Source organism: Manis pentadactyla, chromosome 2 (assembly GCF_030020395.1).
Source record: "Manis pentadactyla isolate mManPen7 chromosome 2, mManPen7.hap1, whole genome shotgun sequence".
Taxonomy (NCBI): domain Eukaryota; kingdom Metazoa; phylum Chordata; class Mammalia; order Pholidota; family Manidae; genus Manis; species Manis pentadactyla.
Genome location: NC_080020.1, coordinates 228,423,368 through 228,448,845, shown reverse-complemented (window position 1 = coordinate 228,448,845; position 25,478 = coordinate 228,423,368). Strand labels below are relative to the sequence as shown.

The 25,478-nt window shown below is 39.4% G+C and overlaps 1 protein-coding gene across 1 annotated transcript in view; it reads right to left on the bottom strand.

The window, feature by feature from the left end:
• Window positions 1-25,478, bottom strand: part of NOL10 (nucleolar protein 10) — an 86,106-nt gene that overhangs the window by 49,251 nt on the left and 11,377 nt on the right. The window contains exons 8-13 of the mRNA XM_036881668.2: window positions 24,706-24,766; window positions 21,768-21,853; window positions 17,872-17,950; window positions 16,586-16,735; window positions 14,067-14,133; window positions 6,768-6,820 (exon numbers count right to left, since the gene is read on the bottom strand). Of these exons, the coding sequence (XP_036737563.2) occupies window positions 6,768-6,820; window positions 14,067-14,133; window positions 16,586-16,735; window positions 17,872-17,950; window positions 21,768-21,853; window positions 24,706-24,766 (496 nt within the window). The remainder of the gene's footprint in view (window positions 1-6,767; window positions 6,821-14,066; window positions 14,134-16,585; window positions 16,736-17,871; window positions 17,951-21,767; window positions 21,854-24,705; window positions 24,767-25,478) is intronic.

The window sequence follows — 25,478 nt, the reverse complement described above, 5'->3', positions numbered from 1 at the left end:
ACCAGCCATTGTTGAAAGACACAACCATTATCTAAGATTCTCTAAATTGCAGTAATCGGATTACTCTCACATGTATTTCTTACTAGTTTTTTAGCGCTTACGATTTGAATGCCTATAGTGTATCAGGCACTCCTTTAGGTGCTGGGGATATAACAGGGAAAAGGACAAAACAATGTCCCTGTGACAATGTTTCAAATTATGATGGAGAAGAACACATATAAATAAGTAGATAAATAAGTGTAGGGAAAATCTTGTGCTTCAGTGGAAAACCTTATGCATGATCTTGAGTAGGTATCAGCACACATTTTCTTCAAGGGCCAGGTAAATATTTTAAGAGCTTCTGGCTGTTGCAAGAGAGACAAAAGAAGAAAGATCAGGTAAGAGGCCATTATGGTGATCCACACGAGCGGTAGAAGCAAAAGTACTGGAACGGCTGGATTTGAATCGATCCTGGAAATGGAGTTGATGTGACTTACTGACGGACTGGACAAGAGGTCTGGAGCGGAAGGGGAGAGGAGACACAGAGCTTCTGTGCTCTGGACCTAGGTAACTGGGCGGGCGACTGATCCTCTGTAGCAAAGGGAATGCCTGGCAGGGGCTGTGTGGAAAGCGGGATTGAGAAGTCTCTTGTGGATACATTAAATATGCCTATTAGACATCCAAGTGGAAAACCCAAGGAGACTGGTGGATATATAACTCTGTAACTCAGAGGGAAAGGAAAGGTTGGAGACAGAAATTTGGAAGTCCTCTGCACACAGTGTCATCTAAAGCCAAGGACAAGTGAGTTCCCCAGGGAGAGAACATAAACAAGAGACAGGCACTAAGCCCCCCAGTGCTCACTGATGCTCAGAGGTCAGGGGAGAGAGCTGAGGCCCAAGCCCTGGGACACAGCAGCAAGAGTCGGAGCAACCAAGGAAGACTGAGGAGGGCCAGTGGGGCCACAGGAAGAAAACCAGGAGAAGGCGGTGTTCCAGAGCCACGCGCGATGCTTCAAGGTACAGATGAGTTAAATAATCTGCGTTTGAGATGTTGGTTAAGGGAGAAGGGCCACTCGGCTGTTCATACAACCAGCTCTCCAGGAGGAGGAGTACCTGCTCTACTGGCCAAAATCCTCTCTGCTGTTCATTGTGTTTCTAGAGGTTGTGGGACAAACTTGTCATTCACCATATTGCCCCCAGGTATGTGCTATGATCATAAAACAAAAAGAACAAGTCCCTAACCCTAAATTTTAAAAGTAGAACAGGGAAGATAGCATCTATATAAAAAGAAGACACAGAACATCTATGAAGAAGAGACTAGCAATTGGTACTTGATCCCCTGACCGCTCCAGGCGCACCCCTCTGGCACTGCATCCCACTCCCTTCCTTTGGAGCACTTACAGTTACTATCGCCCCAAGGTGTCAACTCACAAAGGCAGGGTCTTAGGCAGTTACAACTCACCAACATATTCCTGGTTCCGAGCACAGTGCTCAATACATCCTTGCTGAATAAATAAAAGCACTTGCTGGTCTCCTACAATTACTTTTAAAATACAGGAAAAGACAAAAATGTGAATAGGCTAAAGAGCAAAGGAATTATCCACCTAAGATTTGATACTTATTTTTCAGATATTGTCATATCAAATGTAAAATAACATTTGCAATCTGGATAGCTGATAAAAATGTTATCATCTTAAGAGTTGAAGGTAAGGAATAATTGTTAGGAAGCACTCTATCTAACTAAGCCTTCTAGAAGGTTATGCCAAAACACACAAGAGCAGTAGGATTTGAAATACTGGACTGGAAAAGGATGCCATTTCTGAGGGAGGCCACGTAGGGATTAACAAAATATCCAGATATCTCTCTATGACAGACAATCTGACAGTGCGGCTGAGTTTAGAACTAGACTTAACGAATTCAATTCACCACACAGAATAGTCAAAACTATTTGTACTTAGATTTCTTTGTTTTGGTCACAAAAGCCATAGAGAAAAAAAATACTGATGAAAAAGAGCGATACCCATTTTTAATTCTTTATCAAGCAAAGACAGCCAGATCCGCCCAAATGCAAATATCCATGTATTTACTATAAAGTTTTTCATGCCGTATTTCTAAAACCGACTTCCAAATCTACAATTAAGTTATTAAAAAGCGCCCCCTTGACCACCCCCCAAACCATGTAGCACTTCCTCCTGGCCTGTTGTCTGAGTCAACTGACGCACAGGTGCTCAGCCCAAGCCACTGGCTGAACCCTATGAGGACAGAGGCAAGTGAGTCCAGCAGCGGTATCGGGACCCCGGCCCCGCCTGACCTTCCTGCATTTGTGAGTGGGTGACTCACGGAAGTGAGGAGACCTAAAGATACTCATTAGACAGAACCTTCTATTACATGTCACAAAATCTGGCTACTAAAAATTTTTTGCATTTCTTTTGGCTTTACATCCTTTGTGAGGATATGTGTGTGTTTCATAGTTAAGTGAAGCTAGTATTTTCGAGGTTTTTCTGCTTCTTAACACCTAGTAATCTCTATCTGCAGAGACAAGAGTTTTGTGGAGTTTATGCATTATGCTGGGTAAGTTCAAGTGCTATTTCCTAATAGAAACAGCAGCACTCGTGCAAGTTAAATATGATCCTTTCTGTCCCATCTGCAGGATCTTTGGCTCCAAAGTACTTTCCAAATTTAAAATATAATTTTAGATTAAATAGTAAAGTTTAAAATATTTAATTAATATTTTGTTGATTTGTTATAAAGAGTACAAACACTTTAACAAAAACAATATAGGCATTTTTTCCCCCAAAGAAAATGGTTTAAAATAAAATGCCTAACAGCCAGTATGAAAACTGGGTTCAGTGACATTGTATATAATCATTATAGTGGCTTAAATTTACATGCTTAAAAAAATACATCCTTAATTAATTGACCTTTATTCTTCTAAATCAAATAGTTACCTAAACAAAAACATTCTTCCTCTTATATTTCCCATCAAGTTTAAACATCCATATACATTATCAAGCATGCAAGCTATCAACTATCCAGTAATGAGTGGTTTCAGGTGCTCATGATGGGTGATGCACCGGGGGCTTGGATCTCAAGAACATTTCCAGTGGAAACAATGTTAACCACACTGGCTGGGTTTGGGGTTGGGTGCCAGAGGAGACCTGGATTCTCTGTGTAGTTACAGAGTTGCCAAAGGTGTTATTATAAAGAGCTAGGATTAAAATATATTTTTAAACTTGAAAAGTCATTCTTGGCATTAGTCTCCGGGGCTGCAGTTGAATTCGACCCAAGAATTTAAAAGCAAGCAAACAAACAAACAAAATAACAGATCTTGGTCTCTGAGAGGAAAAAAAAAAAAAGGGAAGAATACTGAGAAAATGGGAGCAGGACTGGAGAAAATCCATTTGGTCATAAAAGACTAGTTAGTTATGGGGTTACGTAAGTGGCAGAGTCTGTAAATCAGAAATTCCATTTAATCTATAAAGATTTCAAGTATTCAAGAAAGATGGTATCAGATAGGAAGGCAAAACTTAACAGGCTAAAAGAACATTAGCTGTCTTTATTTTTAGCATAGGCCCAAAGGGGGGAAAAGAGTCTTCGTACCTAATTTATAAGATGTCAATAGAAATCACAGTCCAAACCTCCTAAATTTGGCATGAATCCTATATTAAAAACATACTTCTGTGGTTTTATAGGCCTCAAATGAACCTTTGCGCCAAATATTAGCTTGCTAACTTTGATGCAATCTTAGGAAAAATGGCAGGCTTTCAGACCCCTGGGCTCTCTCCTTGCTCTGAAGGAGTCTCACAGAGGGAAGGTCCTGAGCGAAGGCGAGTGGCACTGTAAAACACTCCGGGCAAGGCAGCAGGGCACAAGGCGGGCCGGGAAGGAACACCTATGTGCAAGTTTCAGCACAATGCTGAGCTGAGCAAGAATGACGTGCTCTCACTGTCCCCACATGCACAGTCACCTAGGAGTGGTCTCTGTGGATTTTCTTCACGGCTTTCTATAAACTCTGAGTTACAAAAGTTGAAACAGAAAAGGTCTTACAAGCTAACATTTGTCAAGAAAGCAATTTGTCACCAGCAAACCAGCAGCCGGCCCCTGTCACTCATGCTAATTAAAGTTCCCATTACTTGGAACAAAAAGACCATCCTGAGAAACAGACCCAGAGAGTCATAAGTGAATAAAGGGCCTCCTACGGTTTTAAGATCATGTATCACAAACCCGGCCATGAAGAATAATAGAGATAACTAAAAATGTTTTAGGAAGTTTTAATGTCTTGGAATTAGTATTTCTAAGGTTAACTGAAGAAACTAGGGTATAAAATTTTATATAACATCTGACTTCATGTCCATAACACGGTAACTGAAAAATAGTATGTCCCAATATTAATAGTGCTTATGATACTATCAAGGGGGAAATAGGTGGTTTTTATTTTCTTTTACTTTGTGAAACACTTGGAATAAACAGAAATATGCATACACAGTTTACATAACCAAAGAAGCTGTATTTGTTCCTTTGAAAGGTCATTTTGTAAAATGTACCATATGATACCAAAGGAAAAACGATTTTAACATTCCTCTACCCCTCCTGGGCCCTGGGAATGACCGCCTCACATCTACCCCAGCAGAAACTGGGCTGGCATCTCGGGCTCTGCCCTCTTCCTTACTCCCCGCATTCAACTGATTACCAAGCCTACCTTCCAACCTTAACAGTCCTTCCAATTCTGTCCCCATTTCCACCGTCTCAGCACAAACCAGCAGACGGGTCCCTGCGCGGGCATCCAGACTCCCCTCGCTCCTCCTCCCCGGGGGCTCTCCAGCCTGCAGTTGCTTGTCTACTGAGCGGCCCTCCCCACTGTCTTGGAGTGCTTCCCCCTTCCACTGGAGGAACCCATGTACTTTTTCAAGGAGGAAGGGTCTACCATCCAAGATATCAACATCTCACAGGCCGCTGCTGAAGAGCAAAACACAGTGAGCACCTCTAAGAGGAAGGTGGAGAGAGACTTCTCCCAGGATGAGAATAAAGTGTAGGGGGCAAGTGGGTTCATTCTCTCTTTTTAGACAATGTTCCCAACGGGGATCCCACTGGGAAGACTGCCAGGTTGGACTGAGGGCAGGCACTCCATCATCTCTAGAAATCTCCATCAGTGAGTATTGCTGGGACCAGCCACTTGGCCATCCAAGGATAACACCCTCTAAAATGACTGCCTGCCAGCGCACACTTCTTTCAAATTATCCCAGAACCCAAAAAGCTACATCCACTAAAGGGAGGCCGAGCACAGGTAACACGGGCACCGCTGCCTCCCTGTGCTCGGCTGTAGCCTCTTCTGGGTGCTGTCGCGGGTTGGAGCCTATCTAATGATCTGGCAGCCCAAAGAATCCTTCCCAAGAGCAAATGCGATCACATCACTGTCCTGCTTAAAACTTTCCCCTGACTCCCTGTTCTCCATTCCCCACCTGGCTAACAAGACCTTCACAGTCTGGCTCCCAGGCCTCTCCCCCACCCGTGCCTCCCTCCCTACTGCTCAGCCACGGGGAGGACCTTCGCCCTGGTCTCCCAAGATCCTTCTGTTCTGCATCGCACTCCAAGCCCCCCTCTTCATCCAGTATATAAACCGTCCCTCCGGTCTCTCCCCAGAAGTCAGTTCCACTGGGGAGGCTTCTCTGAGTACCCCAGACACTCCCACCAGTTCCAGTCCTACACTTCCTTACTTCTGGAACAGCATTCATGACCCTTAACTGAAAGTGCCTACCTCCTTGTATTCCCTTTTATGTACGATGAATTCCTTGAGGAAGGGGCAGCACCTTGCGCCACTACCCTGCCAGCACTGTGCCTGGCACACAGGGGACGCCATACATACATACACTGGTTTCAGAAATGAAGACAAGGAAAGATGGGTAACTGAGAGGAATATGGAAGCAGTGTCTGTGGGAGTCCAGAGAAAAAGAAACAACTTAGAAAAATGGAAAAGCATGCTGTTTGGATGGCCTTCATTTCACCACCAAACAAAAAATACCTCGAAGTGCTTTTAACAACATATTAGCTTCCCGGGACCACAGAAAGTCAACCTCAACCATAACACTTTTTTCTTGGGAAACACACATTGTTAAGCTCTTTCAAAAGAACTGTCATAAATATGAAGAACTTTCCACACTGGAACTGACAGTGGTTAAAGAGTTTACCTCCCTGAAGCTCTGCTCCTTAATACCAGTCACCCCTCACTCCTCCCCAGATCTCAGAAAAGGGAGATGCGTGCTGACCATAAAGTAATCTAATGCCTACTTTGTACTATGTGTTCTATGTTTAGATCATATTTTGTTTTTTTTCCTATTACAAACTAAAAAGGTGAAGGAAAAGAAGCTTCTGTCATACAGGAGATGAATTCTTTAAGGAAGGGAAACAAAGGGACAGGACTGCAAACTGCATGTCATCACTGATCATGTCAATCAAACAAACTACAATGAGATGACTGGGAGAGACTTTTATTTTACAACTAGACTCCTTGATCACTAATAATACATATACCTAAAGGAAACAAAAATGAATGTGAATCTATAGAATAAAGGCTAAGTTCTAATGTCCATTTTAATGTGAATGTAAGTAGTTTCCCACAAAGAAATGGTTAAGCATTATTTTACTGGCTCCAAGAATCCAGCGACCTGTAAGTGAGCCTGCTGTGTTTAATTTACCCTGCCACATGCAGACCCGAAGTCCCTCAATACATCCAGTTTAAAAATAAAGTATCTTTGTCCTATTTTTATCATAATTCCTATTTGTATTACTTACTGGAATGTAATAGATGCCCATCTTGGGGGTTTCATTGGCAGTAAGAAGCATTCCTAAAAAATAAACACAATGGAAAAGGTAAATACACAGGGAAAAGAAATGTGCCCTTCTCTATTTGTTTTATATTTTGAAAATGCTCAGAAAACGGCGTATGGCAGAAAGGCCGGGCCTGGAAGCTGGGCACCCCGGAAATCAGGTCATGGTCGTCAGTCCTGGCTCTCCCAGATGTGGTGCCCTAAGTATCAGAAACACCAGCTTCACCATCCGCAAAATGCTCAGGCTGTCGTAGCTAAGGGAACGAGCAGTTCCCACCAGCAAGTACTCAGGTCTATATCCAGTCTGGCACCCTTTTTACGGGGGTAAGTTTTAAAAGCTTCAGACATAGAGATAAAATGGAGTTTCAGTGCACTATTATAACAATAATGAGGAAGTGAAGAAGAAAGGCTTCTTTCTGTTAATCAGGAATCAGAAAACCAAAGTAAAGTATTTCCCACAAAATGTCACAGCAAAGCAGTTCCTGATGTTCACATTAAACTTCACACCCAAATTGAAAACAAAACCAGGGGAAATGCTACATGTAGCTACACCAGGAAAGATCTATACAGAACCTAATACTAACCCTCTTACTATACCAAAACAACTCATTCACAAGGGAATTTTAAGACTCAGCCAACAGTGTGGTTAATAATTCAGTCTTCTAAGGATGAGCATTTTTAAAAAGGCAAAAATGAAGTAAGGGACTTCCTCTCATTCAGTATTTCCCTCCAATCCTGCAGCAACAGTGACCTAGGAATCCATTACAGAACCAGAGTATGCTGATGTCTCAGTTTTGGTCTGTGTTCTGCCATATTTGCAACCTACCACTTCCTCAAAATTCCCTTGAAGCAGCTCCAACTTTTATAGCTCCTGTTCCAGAATGGCTTTAAATAAAACTGAAATCAGCAACCACTGGGGAGTCCCTTATAATTTACCAAGTGCTTTCACATATATTATCTTAGTGAACATGAAACAACTGTGAGTAAGAAATAACATCGCCCTTATTTTACAGATCAAAAAAGCAAAGCTCAAAGGGACTCAGTGTCCTTGTCATGAGGTAGAGAATTTTAGAGTCAAAATTCAAACTTAAGAGCTCCTTTTTTAAATACTTTTATAGATCAACCAAATTATACTCATTTAAAGAATATATCCATAAAATACAGTACAGGAGCCCACAGAGGGAAGACATTTGGATTATCAGACTACAAAATCATAATTAAATATGCCAAATGGTAAGGACAATGATTTGGTTCTGCGTTTTAACAGGTATATAATTTTTCTGTTCTTCCTTTTGTTAATACAAAAGCTTGTAAAAAGGATGCTATTTAATGTTGTTACAGAAATGAAATGCTGAGACAGATGAGGTCAACTAATAATCAGAAAGCAGGAACTTAATGTGCTCTCAAAAGAAATCACATCCTGCACATAACTCCAAAGTGGGAGTCAGTCCTAGACTGACCAACCCTCACACACACACAGACACACACAGACCACAAAAATACACAAAGGCACACAGTGAAGTTGAGAACCAAGAACATATGTTTCAATTAAGCAAAAGAAAAATCAGAGGTTTTTCATAGCTTATAGCTCCTATAAAATGCTTCATGTGGGCACTTTCTCTGGCCCTGAGAATAAATGCTCACTGAGGTCTTGATGAGAGGAAAATCCTCCACTGACTGTGCGCTCAAGTCTCACTAGCAGCACTGCCAAAACTTCTCCTAGACCCTTTAGACATGATTAAGGAAGTCCTGGGGATTGCAGAGACATATTAGAATGAAAAAGAAGATTCTTGCCAAAGACACCCCCTAAGTTTAGCTTCACTGGCTCAACCTTGAACACAGAACATTCCATGAGGAAACACAGCCACACCTACCAAACAAACCAGAGAAAAGGCTCTCATCTAATGACACAGAAGAATTCAGTGGACACAGAAAGCTGTTTTCTAAAAGGATCTCACTTGGCTATAAATGAACATAATACAAGCTGACCTACCAAACAAAAGCGGAGAAGGTCAGAACTAAAACCAATTATGAGTAAGAAAAACAAATAACCTCACATAATCCTGAGAGTACTAGAAGTTTTGAACAAGTAAGATGCAGAAAAATCAAACCAGTCAAAGAAAGAGTTTGTTCAGCAGAAATTAAGATACAGGCAGGAGAGAAGCAAAGTGAAGAAGTGTGATGCACTGTGCCAGACGCTTTACATCCACAGATGAAAGCAGACTCAGAAAGTTAGCTGATTTGCTCAAGGCCACCACACAGCTACAAAGAAGAGTAGCTGATATTCTACTGACTCCAAAGTCCATGTAACATGGGACTCTGAAACTACGATAACAACTTAGAGAAAATGAAAAAACATTTGCATGATCAAATAATAAGCTATTGAAAAGGGCAGATAAAAACATCATATAGCAACATGAAAAATGTTTTTAATATAAAGTCAAACTGAAAAGCAAAAGACAATTATTTATATATATATACTTATAGTATTTATATATATATACTTATATATATATATATATATATATATATATACGTATAGTGTGAGGGCAACAATTTAAAACATGTGACACAATACAACAAGAAATTCTCTAATGAAGACAGATTCTTGTGAAGAGATTGTGGAATTGTGGATGATTTTTCATTTACGTTTCCTTTATATTGATGTTTATTGTGGTCTTAACAATAAAAATATGAATTTTAAGAGAGCAGGAAAAGATCAACAGCACCTAGAGTTACAAGAAACCACCTCCAGTCTGAGAGGTCTGCAGAGCACAATACATGGTGACAGCGTGAGATAGAACCACAGTGCCCTCCCCAGAAATGCCTGCATCTCAGTCTCATCTGCGTGTACTTCAGGGGCTCAAGGGCTCACCAGTGCTCAAGGTTCGAATTAGAAACAGGGCTCTCTGCTGTACCGCTCAATGTGGGCTCCCATGGCCAGGCTGCATACCCACACCAGGCCTGGAGATAAGCATGGCAATCAAAAGGAGGAATTCATAAATGCACGTACATCGATATTTCAGTGACCCCCCAAAAGTATGATCCCTTCTCTAGCAGTTCATTCTTATTACAAAAGCATCAGTCTGTGATGGATTAGAAATTTAAAAACAAAGAGAAAACAAAACGCTCATCTTTCAGATACACTTGAGAAGCAGCGCACTAAAACCCGTGGTATGGGTGTGATGGCCTGGACGGCTCAGGGCCGGCAACCCGAGGGCAGACGCCTGCTAGAAGGAAAGCCCAGCACATTCCTTCCCACGGATTCAGCTTCTGACTTAAGTATGGAGCACGTGATTTCACCATTCAGGGCTCCAAGGATATACAGATGACCTGAATGTTCACAGATGAATGCTTTTCTATGTATTGAGAGGATACTGACAGAGAACGAAAGGCTGCCCCACGTTTACCAGTACGGATGGTCTCCGGTAGCCTGGAATGCAGGTGAGGGATCTGGCCCTGGGTAATTTATATAACTGTTAAACCTGAATTAGGACTTTCTGAGTTGAAAGTCCATTTTCTTTTCCACCAGTGCTTCTGAAACCAGTAATCCTGACTCCCCAGGGCTGTGGTGGGGCTCGGACACATGGGTGAAACTGATGCCCACCAAAGGCACAAGCCGTGCTGTGCCCCAGCTCCTGGGCTGCAGAGCAGCTGCCCGCCCCGTGCAGAGACATGAAGGGACAGCGGAGTGAGCAACACAAGCAGCACACAGGAGCCAGGAAGGCAGAACCATTTCTCAATGTTCTGAGCAGTCTTAGCATTAGAAAAACATTACAAAACAGTGATTGTGATTCGGCTTTAATAACTCCAAAATGAGTAAGTGAGAAGATAAAAAAAGAAGAATGTTTTAGGTTTTCTAAATTATGATTACACTCAGAATGATTAAGCACAGAACATAAAGAGCAGTGCAAAAAGGAAGAGGAGTGGTAAAGCAAAGGAAAGAGAGTAAAGCGTATGAATCAACCCTACTCAGATCCAAACCCCAGATGCAGCTGAGGACTTGTCTCGCTGTGCTTGCGATCTCCTGGAATGAATTCCCAGGCTGGTTTTGTGTCTGATTAACCTCTTACAAGCCATCTATAAAGCCAACAGTAAAGTCCGTTCTCTGTCCAAAACATCACTGTTAAAATTTTTACCTATCATGAAAGTGTACTTTGCAATGAGGAGAGCTGGTGGTCAGCCTAACAGTGCCCACCCTCCTCCTCACTGGCAGGCGGATGACTGCAGGATGTGACCTAATGGTGGAGAACTCAGCAGTGCTCTTGTCCAGAATATTTAACCTCAAGTGCATCAAGCCGTTAGATTTAACTTCTATTTTAGAAAAAAATATAAGGGCTGGAGGAGCCAGTTAGATGAGATGATGAAAAATCTTCACATAAATCCAGGAAGAGGAACAGTCTATGAGACTATCAACCTGATCTTGGAACAGTCTGTGTTGTGGAGAAGAAAAAGATAGGTGGACTATTGTGATTAAAACAAACTAAAGACACAATAATTAAATGTAACACACAACTCCGATTATATGCTGGTTCAAAAAATTGGGCTACAAAAGGCATTTAAGGCACAATGAGGGAAATGTGCATGGACTGGATGTGACTGATGACACTCGGGGATGCCTTTTATCAGCAGTGTAACGGCACTCCCCTAGAAGGACATCTCTCCTCTACAGGATCAGCGCTGCTCTTGGCTGAGGGAAGCACCGCCAGGCCTGCAGTGACTTTGACACCCTGCACCGCATCGGCGCCCTCACCTGCCAAAGAGCTCCAAATAGAGATGTTGAACAGAAAGAGCATGCAAGCCACATGTGACTTAAAATCTTCTAGTAGATACATTTAAAAATAATAAAAAGAAACAGGTAAAATTAATTTTAATATATTTTATTAACCCAGTGTAAGTCCAAAATATTTTTATTTCAATATGTAATCAATATAAAAAATTAATGATTTACTTCACATTCTTTTTTGGTATGGTGTCTGAACTCTGGTGTATATTTTATACTTAGAGCACAACTCAACTCAGGTTAGTCACACTGCAAGTTTGCAATGGCCAGATAGATAGCTGCTGGCTACCAAAGTGGACAGCACAGGTCAAGAACTTCTTTCTCTTATCACTATCTGCCACCCTTCAACCTCCCTACCTCCATCCAGCTAACCTGCTCATCACTCCTGTTCCAAGTTCAAGTCCACCTGGTTGCACTCATCTTCATACTTAGCCCAGAGCATTTCAGATCATTCAATATACCCTGGGGACCCCAGCTTTCCCATTTGCAAGGAATTCCTGAACTCACCCCCCACAATCCTAATAAAACTCCCTCAACTATCATGGATGAAAAAGCTCATCACAAAGATCCAGGGTTTCTCATCTTTCTGGGGAGAGGAGCATGTGACCAGAAAGAGCAGGGGGCTCCAGGGTCAGTAAAGGCTGGCTCGGACCGAGGCTCTGCCAAACCCCTGCTGGGCGACCAACCCCAGGAAAATTACCGAATTTTCTCACCTAAGACGTAAGAAAGACAGAAAAGACAAATGTGTGTGCCCTCACTACACAGGGTTATAAAGAGATTAATGACAAATCAATACTACAGCATCCATAACCTAGACTGACAGCAGAGAAGTGTCTAGTAACTCTTGAGCTCTCTCCTTTCTGTCTTAACTGCAACAGGACCTAATACTTGCCAAGCAGTGCCCACTGAATGGCTTCTCTCAGCTTCTCCTCTGCTGTAAGAATTGTTGGATCTTCTCCTGTCATTCTGTTCATTCCCAGTGTGTTTCTCAGCCGGCTCTTCCTTCTCCTCATTCTCCCTCTAGATGAACTGAGGTCCTGCTCTCTTCCTGTCTCCCCATACTTCCCCATCACTGATCTCATTCCCTCCCGCTTCTGCTGGGATAACCTCCAGTTACAGGTCTTAGAAATTTTTACCTGAGATCTGCTCATCTCAAGACCACGCTTTCTAATACACACTGGACATGGCTCCCAGTGCAAGGCTGTGGGTCAGGGCTGGGCTTCACAGTCACTTGAAAGCACATTAAAATACATATTTCTGGCCCCCCTGCCCACCACTGGGCACTCTGAGTACACCTGGGATAGGACCACATGATTTGTGCTTTTTAAAGAGCTTCCCAGGGGCTACTGATGGGCAACCAGGCTTGAGACCCTCTGCCAGACACTACCACTGTCCCATCACCTCCCACTTATTCAACTGCTCAAAAAGAAAACATCCTTCTCTCCAAATCTGTGCTCTCTCTCGTGCTCCCAATCTCAGCTCAGAGTATCACTTCCCACTCATTTTAGTTCAAAACCAATTTACCCTTTACATGATGGACACAACTGCCTTCTGAGAGCACAGCCTGACTACAGAGCCCAAAACATTCACATGTCATTCCTGGTCCTCCACCGCGTACGTCCCACTCCATCCCTCCCAGAGCCACCCCAGCTCCAGCAGGGAGCCTCCTCCCCTTCTCTAACAAGCCCCACGGAGCCTACAACACTGCACTATATCCTGCCCTCCAGGCCCTGCTCTTCCTGCACTGTTCCCTGGCACGTATCCCCTCACCTCCCAACCCCACCTATCAAATCTCACTTACCACTCCAAACTCAATGCAAACACCAGCCTTACCCGTGATCTCCTCTACTTGCTTTGGCTGCAACCTCCCTAATGTTGTCAAAGTGCTGTTTGTACACACATAACAGAACTCTTTCTGCTGTGCCTTCTATCCCTCTATCAAAAATACCAATATCTGTCTGTCCTCCAGACAGATACTGCTTGAGAGTGGGAACTGTTCTCTTTTTCTCTTATGTCCCACCCAAAAGTGTTCAAGACTGGCCTTGAAGGTACTGTTAAGTCTTGAAATCTGACATGGAATTTGCCAACCAGCATACAACACAGAGTATACCCAAACCCATGGCTTCTCGAGCCTGTGTGGTCGAGCAACCCCAGCCTTCTCCAAACCCTAGCCTCTATTTCCACATACTATTACTAATCACATAAAACAGCTAAAGAGTACACTAAAATAGCATCTCACCTGCCAGCTAGCTAAATACTGTTACCAGTTTCTACTAATAGCTAGGCTGGCTGAGGACTGAGTCATTGAGAGTGCCATTTTCTGAATCATCTCTACCACTTCCTGCTCTTGATTCAATACAGTATCTAAGAATTGTCCTGACCAAGACAAACCCTGTCTTAAGAAATAAAATGAGCTTTAAGCCCAATAAAGCATAGCTTAGCTCTGCCTTACTGAATAACCCATTGCCACATACTGCATACCTGAGTTAGGATAGAGGCAGACATCATTAATGTCATGTTCCGGCTCCAAGGAAGTAAATATTTTTCCCTAAAAGAGTAATAAGCAAAAAATTATTAAAATAGTTAAAGAAAGATAACTTTTGTCAATGTCATATAAAGAAACTGGAAACATAACTACAACCACACACTACTAAGTAAAGAAATGCAATTACCTAATTGAAATCACAGAATTTAAGTTTAAAAAATCTTAGCAAATTAATTTTATCAATTTATCAAATGCTCTCATTTTGGAAATGAAGAAACTGAGGCCCAGTGGGGAGAGGTGATGTAGCCAAGAAAATAAATACAAAGTTTTAAAGATAACATCTACACAACAGAAAAGGGTAAAGTTTAAAATAAAGTTGCACATCAACTTTAAAAACTTTATAATCTGGAAAATACATCCTAGTTAAACTTGTACTCAAAGAAGGAAGCTGGTCCATGTGGTAACACGGAGACACTGTCTGCATGCCTACAGCACAGGGTTTGGGAGGGTCAGATAAGATACTGGATATACAATGACTTACCAAATGAAATCCTATGAATAACCGTGTTAGTCATTACACAGTTAAGGCCCTAACATTTTTATTTTAAATATGGGGAAAGTGTGCTAATTTAAAAAAAAGTAAAGGAAGGAAAGTAAAGAAAAAAGGAGATAGGAAGATGGGAGTAGAGAGTGATGAGGAAGATCAACAAGCATAGCAAGTCCAAGAAAACCAAGCCACGGGGATGCCGGCCAAGAGGGCAGATGCAGTCGTCACGACAGAGCCGGAATGAGACTTACTGCAGGAACTGCAGAACCAAGATTTCAAGAACAATAATGCAAATGTCTGCCAGCTCCTGGACGTACGAAGTCTTACTTAGAGGCTCCTACTGGCAAAGCGAGGAGGGTATGGTTAGAACCCAGGGAAGCTGGCTATTTCACGCCGAATGAAAAACAGTGGCCCGGTTCTAATTCAAGACAACCAATGAAATTCACAGCTACCTTCCTTCATCTAAAGTTCCCACTGAGACAGGAAAGAAGAAAGAAAAAAGAAAGGGGAAAAAGGCAACTATAATAGCATGGAACAAAACAGAAAAGGCACCACAGTTCACAGAAATCCATATAATGGAAAATGGTAGCAGTTTAAAGTTCTGGGAGGATACATCCAAACTAGTAACAGTCATTACCCTTAGGTAGGATAGAAGCCAGGCGAAGGCTAACTTCTGCTTTACCAGTATTGCATGAATTAAAAAATATAAAATGTCTGCACTTGTAGCATTAAAAATTTTGTTTTAAAGTAATTAGTTAGGATTATTAAAAAAAGAGCAGAGAAAATTCTGGCCTAAGACACAACTGAATCTTCCTAAGAAAGCCAACAAATGCAAGCAGCATAGTGATTTCTGGGCAATAATCAGAATGATTCTCCTAAGAATCAAGAAAAACTGGAAACCCTTCTGTTCTCCTTAACAGTCACAGGGGCTGTGAAGGTAATAGGGCTTGAGAGGCAAACACCCCTCGAGGATAACTCTTGAGTTTCCACAACAGATCCAGAGGGAAAAAAGGTAAGATAAGTAAAGGTCAGTACTGTGAGAGCAATGAAATGAAAATTAAACACAAAGTAATAGTCCATGCAGCCAGGAATCTGGTAAGGAGCCCATGTGTGATGAGGCACCTCTGTCCTCAGCACAGGCAGTGCCCACGGGAAGGGCTGATGCCTCCCCTTTGGCAACCGATGCTGAGGCCACTGGACCCTCCACCCTGTTCATCTCAAAAATGCATTTTTTTTAAAAAGTGACACTTTCTGACCAAGATGCTAAGTTTGTAATCAATTAAATACACAAAGAACCCTTAAAAGCAATTGCTGTAATGAAGTTCTACCCATTCAGTTGACGAACCAACCTTTTACTACTGTCTCAAAATAGTTAGGTTTTAAAATGAAAAATGGGAAAGAGAGGGTGACTAAAACCAGCAATAAAGGATCTTGTTACTTTTTGAATGACACCTGGAATTGAGGGGACAGAACATCAAATATTCTTAAGAAAAAAATTTTTAAAGAAATTAAGAAAAACGCTGTAAGACATCACAGTAAAGGTCTCTTTCTAAAATCTAATTGTTTGAGATGGGGAGAAAGTACTGAGATGCACAACAGTGCCGACACGGAAAGAATCTGCAGCTCATAAAACTACCCTACAGTATGCAACAGGTGTGAGAGCTTCGGGAGCTCGGGGTTTCCCAGGGATCACCGTTCTCAAACCCTGGTTTACCCTCTGCCTACCTGGACGTGAAGGAAGGCAAGCCAGTGGGCAAATCAGGAACACTTTTCTACAGCAGAAAGCAATCTTGCCTGCTTTCTCTAAGTATGAGTGTTACCCATCTTGAAGTAAATGACTTCCAACTGAGCTCCCAAATGGGTACTTAGTACCTCTTTCTCAAGTACCCACATAATTCAAAAAGGCAACAGAAAGAAACACTAGGAAAATACGCAAATAGGTAAGTAATTTCAATAAAACATACGTACTGAGTTCTTATTCCACATTTTGATAATTCGAGAATCTGCAGACAAAATCAAATCTAATGAATCCTGGAAATGAACTGACTTAATGGGCAGTCCATACTGGTGATCCTTAACCAGCAATGGCTTATCAGATCGAAGATCATACAGTAAGACCTAAAAGAAACAAAACAAGTCATTTCTATTTAAACGAACTAAATATTTTATCTCAAAAAGAAACACTGAAAATTTAGAATAATGGCTGCCATTTGTTCCATTACCTTTTTATAAACACAGTGAACACCTTTACTACTTATGGTACAAAGATTCTGAAGTCAGCCAGCAAAAATACTCTAGAAAAATCTTTTAATCACCCTAGAATACATGGTTTTATAAATTTAACCCTAAGAGTAATTTTTAGGCACACTAAGATTGAGTTATCTTAGTATAACCAGTAAGCTATACTAAGAAACAAAAGGAAAGCCATCAGAATTTGTGCCATTTTGTTAATTCAACAAATACATACAGAGGGCCTACTATCTACCAGGCACTCTCCCAGTAAGTGGATAGAAACCAGAATGAAAGGCCTAATGCAGACAGTCCTGGGAGTACAAGGCAGACAGATGGTGGTGGCAAGGGTCCCGGTGACAGACTGTCTCTAGACCGTCATGACAGAGGTATTAACCACTGGAAACAGAGTCTCGGACCTGCTCTGGGGGACAGCAAAGTTAACAAGTATGTGGGCTCTGCCTTGAAAGAAAGCAGAAAGAAAGATGAAATTAAGCCTCTGGAGCTTTTTCATTTGTCCTCCTCAGACCAGCATTGCTAAGGTATGTTCCACTGAGCGCTCACTCCGCCGGGTTTGGTTAATGGTACTACATGAAAAAAAGGTTCTTTAAACAAACAAATTTTATAAATTCTTATTAAACACATATCTTGTCTACAGGAATTCTCACAGCCTTCAGTATATATTTAAGTATACTGTGAATTTCTAAGAGTAGGAATCCAACAGAATTCCACTTTTTTGACCACAGAACTCTGTTACACACACTCTGGAAACATTCTTCTAAACCACAGTCCAGAGAATGCCGCTGTAACTCTAGACTGAGAGCCTCTCAGAACAACCATTCAGGCCCAAATCATAATTTCTCAAGGTACTAACACAATACAGGATTCTGGAGTGCCCCCTCCACCTTGGCCAAAACAGCAATGCCTCATTTCCCACCCACAGTACAAAGGTATATGGATGTTTCCCATGATACATACACACCTCTGAAATACTAATTAAGTGAAGTTTCCAAAACCATATTTACCTGCCCTGTAGATGTTCCAACTGCCATGGTTAAGGCACCATTAAACTTCAAAGCAGAGATTGTTGGTAAACTATTTATCCTGAAAAGCAAAATATTCATGTTCCATGCATATATGGACAAACCCCCCTCCAAGTAACGAATTCATCATTAATCTTCAATTCTAATGGGGAAAAATCATATTTCTAGCTTTCTGTTTAAAAGGTAATTGCAAATTTTCTTCATCAAGATAAAAAACAAGCTTTACATATATAAAGTAAATCTACTTTTAAAAAGTAATCTACTTTAAAAAATCTGTAGATTTACCTTCCTCAAAAACTATAATAAATATTCTGAAAGAAGCTATAAACAAAAATTTCTGAAAATATAAAATCAATTGAAAAGGATCAGTATGCCATATATTTCCTTTTAGTTAGCCAAGGATAAAGATAAGGTAGCATCCCCTTTTTGCTTAAGAGGAAACACTTTTATATTCAGGTGTGGGTATACCATTTCCATTTCCCCTCCTCCATTTACATTTTTAAAGTTAGCTGTGTCAGGTTCAAACAAAAGACTAATCCCTAAGGGGTACCCTAGAACTTCTACAAGTACAAAGACAGAATGATGAACGGTTATGGCTATGAACCTAGACTATGCTTCTCCCTCAGCCACCAAAAGTATCGACAACAAAAGCAATGTTGAAGGGTGCAAGACAACAGACAGAGTGCCCAAGACTGATTTCAGCACCTATCGTCTGCGTGTCCGTGGACCAGGCCCTACATCCCGTCCAGGCCGACTGTTAACATCCTCAAGTCTCTCCTGCCACCTAAAGCCTCAGCCCGTAACTACACTGACGCATCAGGTGGAACTTCCTGCACATGATTTTTAGTCATTTACTCTTCCAAATGAACTCTATCATTTTTCAGTGCAGTGACACTACTTTTCTTCACTTATTCAAGCTTTTTTTTCTTAATAAAATGTTGTGATTTCCTTCAGATATGTATTTATTAAGTTTATCTCTCAGTATTTTGTTGTTGTTATAACTGAGAAATGTTTACCACTTTATCTTACTAACTGGATATTGCCAGTTAGTATCAAAGCCATTGATTTGCACATTTGTTTTGTAACCAAATAATTAACTCTCATATTAGTTAGTTATTATGGTTTTCTACTTGATTCTACTGAGTTTCTCAGGCAGACAATCATATCATCTGCAAATAATAATAGCGACTCCACCTTCCAGAACTCCACCTCTGTCAAATAACAGAGGTAATAGCTTATACTGTTTGTGTTGGCAAAGATAAAACAAAGCACAAAATTTTAAATATGAAAAATCACCTGAAACTGAATCAGCCTGCTGAACCACTTCTAACATTTTGGACACACTCAGATTTTTTGCCTTTGAATATACACACGTTTGTTGTTTTTCTTATGAAAATGTGATAAGACTCCATATGCTGATCTTCTTTATGGTTTGCTTTTCCACTTAACAGAACATTAGGAACATCTTTCCCTAAAAATAAATAGGTGTCTGCAACATACTTCTTAGAGGCTTATGTATGCCATTGGTAACTATTTCCTCATCTGTAAAACAAATGCAGTCGCAGTACCTACACCAAAGGTGGCTGTTGTAGCTTTAAGTTAAAATATGTAAAGACCTCAGGGCTCTATCTAGCCAACAGCAAGTACTGGTGTCCTCTCTGAGCTTTGTGCCTATTAGCTATTATTTCTGCCACATGGTATTTAATTGATGTCCTCAGCTCTTTCTGACATTTTAGTACTATTAACACGTGATGGATGTTGGGATACAGAGGGCGGGAGAACACAGACTCTGTTATGCAGGCAGAGATGCTACCTTTTCTGTCTGGCAATTTAGCAATAGGTAACAAAAGCCTTAAAAATACGGATGGTGTTTAACCCAAAAATTCAGACTCTTGATATTTTTTCTCAGGAAACAATCAAAGAATGGTAAATGGATGTATAATAGTAAAAAACGATAAACATCCCTCAGGCACCAAGAGTGGCCTAGTTACTTAAAACCTGCCCAATTGTATGCAGAGGTCATTTTTGGTTTCTTTTATGTATTTTTGAAACTGAGTTGTATCTTCTTATATTAAGTATAAATCAGTTTTACAAAATAATAAATTTATTTTTAAATAAAATAACCTTCAATGTGACAGCTGAAAAACACCTTACCCCCAAGGACAAAAGAGGCCGCTAAAAAATGTTTGTGAATCAATATTCCATTTTTTTAAAAAAAACAATCAAAACTCCCATGTTTCTAAGGACCACAATTAATTGTGTTTTCACATCCATCCCTTAAATTTTCTATGATATTATTTCTATTTCAGTCATTAAACTTGAAGTAGAAACAGCCTTAAGACATATTGCAAACAACTCCTGCTGGTCTGTTTCCTTAAATGCTTTCTTCAAGATGAAAAAGTAAATAACAGCACTTGTACTAGAATCCAAGTCTGTTTCTTCCAATTCACAGATATGTTTAAGAGTAAGAGAAAATTAGCCTTTCTGCTTCCTAGGGAATGGATAATTATCTTTGACTAGTAATTGATTTTCTACTTTCTAAAAATAAACAGCTTCCTGATTGGTTTTCTTTCATACCAATATGGTGAAACATTGAGAAGCTTTTTCCATTGGTTTATTTGATTAACAAATGCAGAGGTTCACAATATTTCAGCAGTCTGTACCTTCATGTTTGAGGTTTTCTGTTATGTGCACTATATGTCACAATAAAAATGTCTAATTCTAAAACCAAAACAAATGTAGAATGAGTGAAATTTTCCCTTTAAAATTCTTTAATACACTATATTCCATACCATGACTAATGAAGTTACTACTAGTATTACTTCAATAAAAATTTCCTATATTCACTTTGAATGTCATAATTGAAAGATGAAAAAAATTAACTTTTCCTCTACTTATTATATAGGGAAAAATTTATACATTAGACAGAGATGTCTTCCCAACTGAGTGACCCTTTTTTCTGGGTTAAGCATGCATTACATAAGCTGACTTTTCAAAAGAAAGAACTGTATGAATTCCTCTCTCCCCCTATAAAAATGCAAATCACACAAAATTCTGCAGTAATTCGAGGGTTCATAGCCTCTCTGTAGCCCCCACCATCAAACACTCCACCTCTTATAGAATACAAATACAGATAAATGTCTGACCAACTGACATGAGTAAATGCTAGTAAAATCATATTACTATGAATACCGAAAGAGCAGAGAAAGGGTGTTCCTCAACTGATTACAGCAAATAATCCCATGATAAGGATCTGACCAAGATGGTGGTAAGTCTGCATATGTGTTTCTATGAGCATAGAAACATGTCTGAAAACATGTACCACACAGTGCAACAGTAACTACTCTGGTGAGTGGGGAAAGGACAGGGGTCTAGATTCTTACTTAACTCAAGCTTTTAGAGGTTTTCATCCTCCAAGTATGTATTACTTTTCTAATTGTTTTAAATGTAGGAATTGGCAAACAACAACAAGAAATATCAAAAACACTTGTTTCCCTCCACCTTAAGAATTCAAAGCACATCTTTCTGTCGTTTGGAGTAGTAGACTCCTGGATCTATCACTAGATCCTACAGAACTGAAATGTAAATGCCTGCAGTATATTTGTTTTAAAAAATTCCATGGCAACTAAATAAGGCATTCTATATAGTACTAAATAAATAAGGTGAATGTAGTACTCTAGAAAGGAATCCACCTGGCTTACCCACTTAGTGAGTTATTACATGGAGGGGTTTTTACATAAAACAATCACAAAAACTACAACCTCAGAAACAAATCTTAAGAATTTCAGCCTTTTGCAACTGACTTTAATTTACTATTGATATATTTGTTTAATTCAGAAACTGATGAATATCTAAATTACAAATTACTTTCCACTTACTCGGCATCTGCTGGGACGCTACTCAGCGCACAGTCAAGGAGGCCAACTCGGTGTCGCGTTCTTGGGTCCCAGCACTCCACTCGGCCCTAAACCAAAATGCAGAAATTATATGTAAGAGCTGCTACTAGGATATTTTTTGACAAACACCAAAAAAGGCCTTATTAACACTGATTACCTCATGGGGAAGAGGAATTTAACTTTTTACCTTATGCCTTTTTTATTACTATTTAGTATTTTACTATGAGCTGAATTTATCTTAAAATTTTTTAAAAAGAGAAAAAAATTGGTTAAGAAGAAAGATACAAAATGCAATGCATGATCCTGAATTGGACATTGGTCTGATTGGTGGGTGGAGGCAGGAAGTACTACAAAAGACTTTTTGGTATAACTGGGGAAATTAAAATACTTAACTATTATTGCATCAATGTTAAATATTTAACATGTAATATTAGTCTATCAATGTTAAACTTCTTAGGAATGATAATGTGCTATGATTTTATACAAAAAGTCCCTGCTTTTAAGAAAGACATTTCAGAAGTATTTAGAGCTAAAATGTCATGTCTACAACATTTCAAATGGTTCAAATGGTTCAAAAACATTATTTTATATACATACAATTTTTATAGAAAAAGAAAGCAAATGTGCAAAATGTATGTTAGTGAACTACGTTTTCAACTATTCAGAAGGTGTGAATTTTTTAAGAATAAAAAGCTAGAGGAAAATAAAGCTAAAAAATGAGAAAAGAACTGCAAACTATAGAGCAACAGAGCAAGAACATAATCTGTTTAACAGAACATGATACAGTCATGAAAAAGAATGACATAGACTATATGGATTAGAAATAGGTCCACAATCTATTCCATAAAAGGGCAGTTTATTTTAAAAAATAGTATCACTGTCTTTTTCAAAAAATGCCTGTACAAAGACAGAAAAACCTCTGAGTGAACAAAGAACAAATTATTAGCAGTGTTTTCCTAAGGAAACAGGAATGAAGTAGGGCAGACGGGGCTACACTTTTTACTCTTCTGTATTGTTTGATTTTGTAATAATGAAAAACAAACACAAAGACTTTTAAAAACTGCTTATTATATTAACCACCTTAAAAACAAATCTTGGGTAGACTTAGAAAGCTGTATCTCAGAAATCATTTAAAATTACTACAAATATATCTGTTACAAAGATAAAGGAAGAGAAATCTTATGAATCATCTATCAGCTAATTACAAATGGTCTGGTCTTCTATGTCTTCTCAAAATGAGTTAATAGGCTTTATGGACATAAGAAAGAAAAATCACATTTCAAAAACAAAAAAATGGGTATGCACATACAGAGTAAATACAAAATGTTTTTTTAACCATACTGATTTTCTGTGACCTAAATTTGAATATTTCTATTGCTAAAGTCTATATTTTTATGTACTTCAAAAAGCACAAAAACCCAAACCCTCACAGCCTGATTTTGACAACAGTAAGTACTATTTTAGTAACTGTCACAGAAAATATCAAAATCCAACATATAATGTCAAAATTAATGTAAAAATGATTTTAAAGTCTGACTATGCATATCAAATTTCAAGACCCCAATAACCAGGGAATTTCAGGAACCTCAGTCTTTGGGCTGGAAGGGGTCTACCCACCCCCAACATGTCTCAGGACTGGTTTTAAAACAGCTGTTGAGAACAGCCTGCTCTAAATACATAATTTCTCTTACAAGCACGTTTCCTGGTATCTAGCCTAGTTTGTTTTATAAGAACTCTATATAAAAACTATTTTAAAACTTCCCCTTGGTAATCTCAAGAATAGTTACCAAGAGATTGCTTTGACTGGCCTGATTTAAGCATAATAGTATTGTAACACATTAACAGAGCTTTACAGAGTTCCATTAAATCAATCCCATGTGTCCCATTTCAAATCCTGAGTAGAGACCTAAATTTCATCCATGTGGGATTACTTGAATAACTTATAGTGCATTCCAACAACGGAATCCTAACTTATTATCAGTTTTTAGAAATTAGTTTAGCATTTTAAGTAATCATAAATACCAATGTATAAAGATGTACTTATCAATGTTACATTAAAAAAAAAAAGAGCAAATGGAGAACCATTGTATAATTTCAATTTTGTAAAAAACTCAAAAAAATATACTACTAATACATATGCGTATCTGCATACACACAGAAAAAACCCATGGGATAATACTGTGAACTATTAAAAGAGTTACCTCTGGGAGGCAGGACTCGGTGACTGGAATGTGTGAGAGGACACTTTTTTAATAATACTCTTCTGACATATTTGCTTTTTTTAAAGCTATGAGTGTTTAGCATTATTGTAATTTAAAAAATTATTATAAAATCTAGAAAAATTCTTGAGAAGTATGAAGGACACTGATTCAAAGGTATTGCAGTTTAAAAGTAAAATGTATATTTATTAAATGCTACTCAACAGGATGTACAAAAAATGATCCTATGTGCCTTTATAGTTTGTTTTCATGTAGGTTGTTTCATGTGATTCTCACTAGTACCTCTATGAAGTTAGCAAGGTAGGTATGATTATTTCCATTTTACCAAAGAGGAAACTAAGCCTCAGGGGAAGTAATCCAGTCATAAAACTATTAAGTAGCAGAGAGCTAAGACTCCATGACATATTGCCTCCTGTTAAGAATAAGACTGGCCATCACACTGCTTTCCTAGGCCAGTGATTCAGCAGCGACTTTGCAGCTAGCTCCTGATGATCAACGTCAACACGTGCCAATCAGATGTGTAATCGGGCACAGTCTACAGCAAAGAAGCAGTACTAATGTCCGTGCAAAAAGCCAATCAGTGGCTTGTTGCTTCATTACCACCCCACTCTTGAGAAACAAGCAACTGTGTCTTTAAACAAAACTAGTCATTATCAAACGTCAAACAAACATTTAAAAAAATAAAGTCAATGTATGCTTACCTCTATTGTTCCTGTGGCAAACAAGCCATGAACTGAATTTATGTCACAAACATTATTCTCCCTAAAAGAGTAAAGCAATAAGGGAGAAAATATTAGCATCTATTTTAGCAGGGCAGAATAGTCGATATTAACTTTCTAGCACTCAGCCCAATTCTGTGGAGAAGAAAGATGCAGATTCTCTCTCACTCATCTACATATGAAAAACTCAGGCATGAAAGGGTTAAGTGCTTGGCACACAGTGACTGAAAGCTGCTGATGCCCAGGGTGACACTCTATCTGCCAGGGAATGAGACAAGGAAGGACTTCCTTCTGAAATACTATTTCACCACCACAAGAACAAAGGTTCATTCTGCTTTCTCAGCATATTTTTGCCAAGGCAAAAAGAACATAGATGGCTACTATGATATTCTGGACACCTGACTAACATGAGTTGGGTATCCTCATTTAAGCCTCCTTTCCTTTTCTGTAAAATGGATACTTCACCTACCTCATTTGGGTGGTGGGAGAATTAAATGAAAAGCTACAAAATGTTCAATACAGTGTCCAGAGTACACAAGACACTCAATAAATGTTATCTTATAGAATATATATAAGAAATGAGGGAGCTAAAGAACAGATGACTTTTTGTCATTCAACAATGCATCATGAAGTTACTGTAATTTTATTTGAAGAAAATTAGAGCATTTCAAAGCCAATAAAAAAAAAAATCAGGAGTTTACCTGGTTTTAATCACTACATGTTCTTCCAACTTTAAAAAACCCTCTCAAAGCAGT